The sequence below is a fragment of the Microtus ochrogaster genome (assembly GCF_000317375.1).
Source record: "Microtus ochrogaster isolate Prairie Vole_2 chromosome 6 unlocalized genomic scaffold, MicOch1.0 chr6_random_2, whole genome shotgun sequence".
NCBI classification, from domain to species: domain Eukaryota; kingdom Metazoa; phylum Chordata; class Mammalia; order Rodentia; family Cricetidae; genus Microtus; species Microtus ochrogaster.
Window position 1 is genome coordinate 1,225,908 of NW_004949095.1, and position 3,918 is coordinate 1,229,825.

Below are 3,918 nucleotides of genomic sequence, written 5' to 3' on the forward strand. Positions count from 1 at the left end.
TTTGGTTTTTCGAGACAGGGTTTCTCTGTGGCTTTGGAGCCTGTCCTGGAACTAGCTCTGTAGACCAGGCTGGTCTCGAACTCACAGAGATCCACCTGGTTAAACTAAGACAAGAAGTATTCACTCACCTGTTATGGCTGAGGGAAGCAGAAATGGGTGTGGGCACCACAGTCTGTAGCCCCTCCCCTTCTATCTCAGTGCCAAGGAGGCAGATAAGCTGTAGTTCTGGTATTCCTACACAGTTTACTTCATGCCAACTTTTACCTGAAAGAGCACCAAGAAAGCACTCCTTGAGAACAAAAGATAAGCGCTCTAAACTTCCCATATGCAGTAGAGCCAACTTCACTCAAAAGATAAGCACGCTAAATTTCTAATATTCAGGAGAGCAAACTTCACCCTAATACAACTTCCTCTCTTTGTTTTTCTGATCTTTTCCACAACTTAGTAATTCTCAGCGTAAATGAACAGAGATGTGTAAAATTAGCAGAAAGAATTACTAGTAAATAAAAAGTGTTTGCTTATTATATGTGAACAAAGCTATAGGACAACCCAATTCCGCAACCTCCCACACTCCAATAGCAAAACAATATAAGCAAGGAACTTACTCTCCATGAGATCCAGGTAAACCAAGAATGCTATATAAACTTGGGTGGCATCTCCTATATCTAATTCCATCATTTCTAAGTACTGAAAGTCAAAACATAATTGTTAAATAGAGAAGGAAATAGCTCAGTATTTTTTTCATTTAACAAGTATTCACTAAATGCATGCATATTATATGTATGTATGTATATAAGCTCTCTTCCAGATTTAATGGAAATTAAAAAGAAAGGTCTTATCTCTGCCCTAAAAAAAAAATCTGCAATTGTTAACACATGCATACAGCCTCCCCTGCTGCATCCAAGACACCACCCTTATCAATCACAAAATCTACGAAGGTTCATGTCCCTTATATGAAATGCAAGAATATTTGCATATAACCTGGCAATCCTACTACAATTACAATACAGAATACAATCCAAGTGCTGTATGTTTAGGAATAATGACAATAAAAGTTATGATGTATAAAGTATATGGGAAATTTTTTCAAATGTTTTCAATAGCAAACCGTCCATATACGTAGAACTAGCTATCCTTAATACTGTTAGGCAAATGAGTTATAAAACAATGACAGAATGGGAAGTGTTCTTAGGTGATGAACTGGCAAATGTTTCATGACAGACTGGATGCAAAACAAGCCTGGTAGGACTTGAGCTTGGAGGAGAAGAGTAATAGTGTGTGTAACTATGGAGGGAAGATAAGCTGCATATATCCAAAAGTCTACAAAGAACATACCAACCAGGAGCAGAGAAGTTAAGTATGATTTTCATTGGCTTATATTATGGGATGCACTATTTCTCTGGCCTCTAATTTGCAAATAGAAAAACTTCTGCTAATTTCCTCACCACTCTCTTAAGTGGGAGCTATTTAATTGAGTTTTAAGAAGTAAACTACTTCTTTCAGACTTGCTGTTTGTTACAGGAAAAACTCAGAAACTAGTCCTGCAGCAGAAAGCCTTGGGCATCCAAACAGTCAGTGAGCAGGTCTATAAACAACAGAAACCTAGTCCTGCAGGGAAAGCCTTGGGCAGAGCCCACGGACAGATGAGATATTCACAGAACCCTAAGGGGCAGACCTGAGGTCATCTTCTCCTATTTGCTGCACAGCAAACAAACAGGTTGGAGAGGGCGGGCATCTGTGTGTCCCAAGTCTCAAGAAGTGTTTGACAATAGTACTGAGACATAATTTGGGGTCAGGCTACAAGGTCCATGTGACAAAGCTAAAGATGAATTTTATCCATGTAGAGTACTACACGTTTCTGATTCAAAGAATCAAACAATAAGCTTGTAAATGGGGAAATCCAGTAACATCTTAAGCAATTTTCAAATTAAGTAACTAAAGGTTATAACTAAAAAACATATTATTTCTTTTCCTTTTTAAATCAATTTGTTGATCATGGAAGAAAAAAATCAACAGGAAGATTTGGTAGTCATTAGCTTCAAAGCGAAAAGACTCTGAAAGCAAGAAAATTGTCTAAAGGCAACATCAAACCTAAATGTGGTTTTAAAAGGTTACTAGTAAATACTTATATAGTGCTTTTTTATGTCAAACACCTTATAAAAATGTCCCAATGAGGATAAGTACACTATTATCCCGTTTTTAAGTGAAAAGACTGTGATATACTGAGACACGACAAAAAATTGAAGAACAATGAGGTCAGCCAAGTCAAAACGAGTCAAAGTGGGTAAGTAACAGAAAAAAGATTCAAACTGGAGAAGTCTGAATTGGAGTTGTTCACCATGTTCCTAGTCGCTATCTCTGTTTCTCTGTCTCTCTTGCTCTCCCCTTCCCCGTTATTTGTTATACTTTATTAAGTTTGTTATTTTTGTTAAATTTATAACATTTCAAAGCTATTGTTTTTGGTGAAAATGAATGGAAGAGAGCAAGAAAACATCAAGCTTCAAAAAGTAGGGAAAGGCTCTTCTTTTCAAATATTACCCTTTCTCGATTATTTTAGATGCTTATTAAGTTAATAACGCAAAAGGAAAAGTTGCCATTTTATTAATGTACCAATCCAGTTTTTAAGATCCTTACACAACTGTCATTCGTTATCAGCATACTGTTTGTGGCTTTACAGAGACAAACCACCAGTTTCCCAAGCAGAGGTTAGCAAAAGACTATCCTTATTTTCCCTGAGGCCAACAACGTTAATAGAACTTGCTCAAACTTTCTGAGAATCCGAAAAATTGCAATTCTGTTCCCGTACAGAATGAAGATGCACACACTTTGGGCCCAAGGCTACGTGTAATGTGCCTGTGTCTAACTAAACACTTTATTTGCGGACCCCTAGATCTCAGCCACAGCCCACAGTTGGGTTAACTGTGGATTTAATCAGTTCATCCCAGAAAGGACTACCTAGTTAGGAAAACAGGTATTACTGGACCGCTTATCAGCGGCCTCTGGATTAAGAGCCGCTTTGGCAGAGTGAGAGGAGTAGTTTTAGTTATATAAACAAACAAAAATTGATACTGCGGGCGACCTGCGGCCGTGCACAGGGGTCGCCCCGCCGCGAGTTGACGTGCGTCCTCCGCCCACGTACAGGCGGAGGGGTCGCGGTGAGGAGGGCCGGTTCGGCGCCCGCTGGCCTCGCGCCTCCTGACCTTAGGGTGTGTGCCCATCCAGGCGTCCTCGGGAGCCCACGTGTGGGGGGTGGCGCCGCCAGCGCGAACGGGACCCGGGCCAAGGCCGCTACAGCCCGGGGTAGGCTCGGAATCGCTGCGCTCCTCCATGCCGCCCGCTCAGAGACCGTGGTGTCCGGCGAAGCCTGCCCGGGCAGCAGCCGAGCCCAGCGCGCCGCAGTTCCGCTTCCCGCCGCGCACACTGGGCGGAGAGTGCTGACCACGCCCCCTGTCGGGAGGAGGGGGGAGATGCTCTCACCTGTGCGCACGCGCTTGGGAGCCCCTCATCCCCTCCCCATCCCCCCCCCCCGCCTTTTTATTTGTATTTTTCTCCAATCTGGGCAGGTTGTAGAGTGGGGGAAGTTCGCTACAAACCTGACTCCAGATACCTTCAGCCCTTCGTTAAGTCCTTATTCTCGCCTGAGAAATGAAGGCTTCTATCCTGATCTTAAATTCCTGAGAGCAGGAAAAGGCCCATTCAATTTCCTACCGTCGAAGTTTAAAGTAGAAACATAGTTTTAGAGGAGAGGGCAGAAAACGTTGAAGAAGTGATGGTCACATTTTTCACAATTTTAATGAAATACATTTGTGCTCAAAATGATAAATGAATATCAATTCAAAGAGACTTGAGTTCATGCTGTCCCAAAACTGCTGAAAACAAAAGAAAAAGAGAAAACTTTGAAGGTGTCAGAAAACTAAA

At 41.9% G+C, this 3,918-nt stretch overlaps 1 protein-coding gene across 1 annotated transcript in view; it reads right to left on the reverse strand.

Annotated features, from left to right (window-relative positions):
• Nucleotides 1-3,379, reverse strand: part of Tsen15 (tRNA splicing endonuclease subunit 15) — a 20,999-nt gene extending 17,620 nt beyond the window's left edge. Inside the window, exons 1-3 of the mRNA XM_005363860.2 lie at nucleotides 3,201-3,379; nucleotides 606-687; nucleotides 129-264 (exon numbers count right to left, since the gene is read on the reverse strand). Of these exons, the coding sequence (XP_005363917.1) occupies nucleotides 129-264; nucleotides 606-687; nucleotides 3,201-3,329 (347 nt within the window). The 5' untranslated portion in view covers nucleotides 3,330-3,379. The remainder of the gene's footprint in view (nucleotides 1-128; nucleotides 265-605; nucleotides 688-3,200) is intronic.
• Nucleotides 3,380-3,918: the final 539 nt, after the last annotated feature.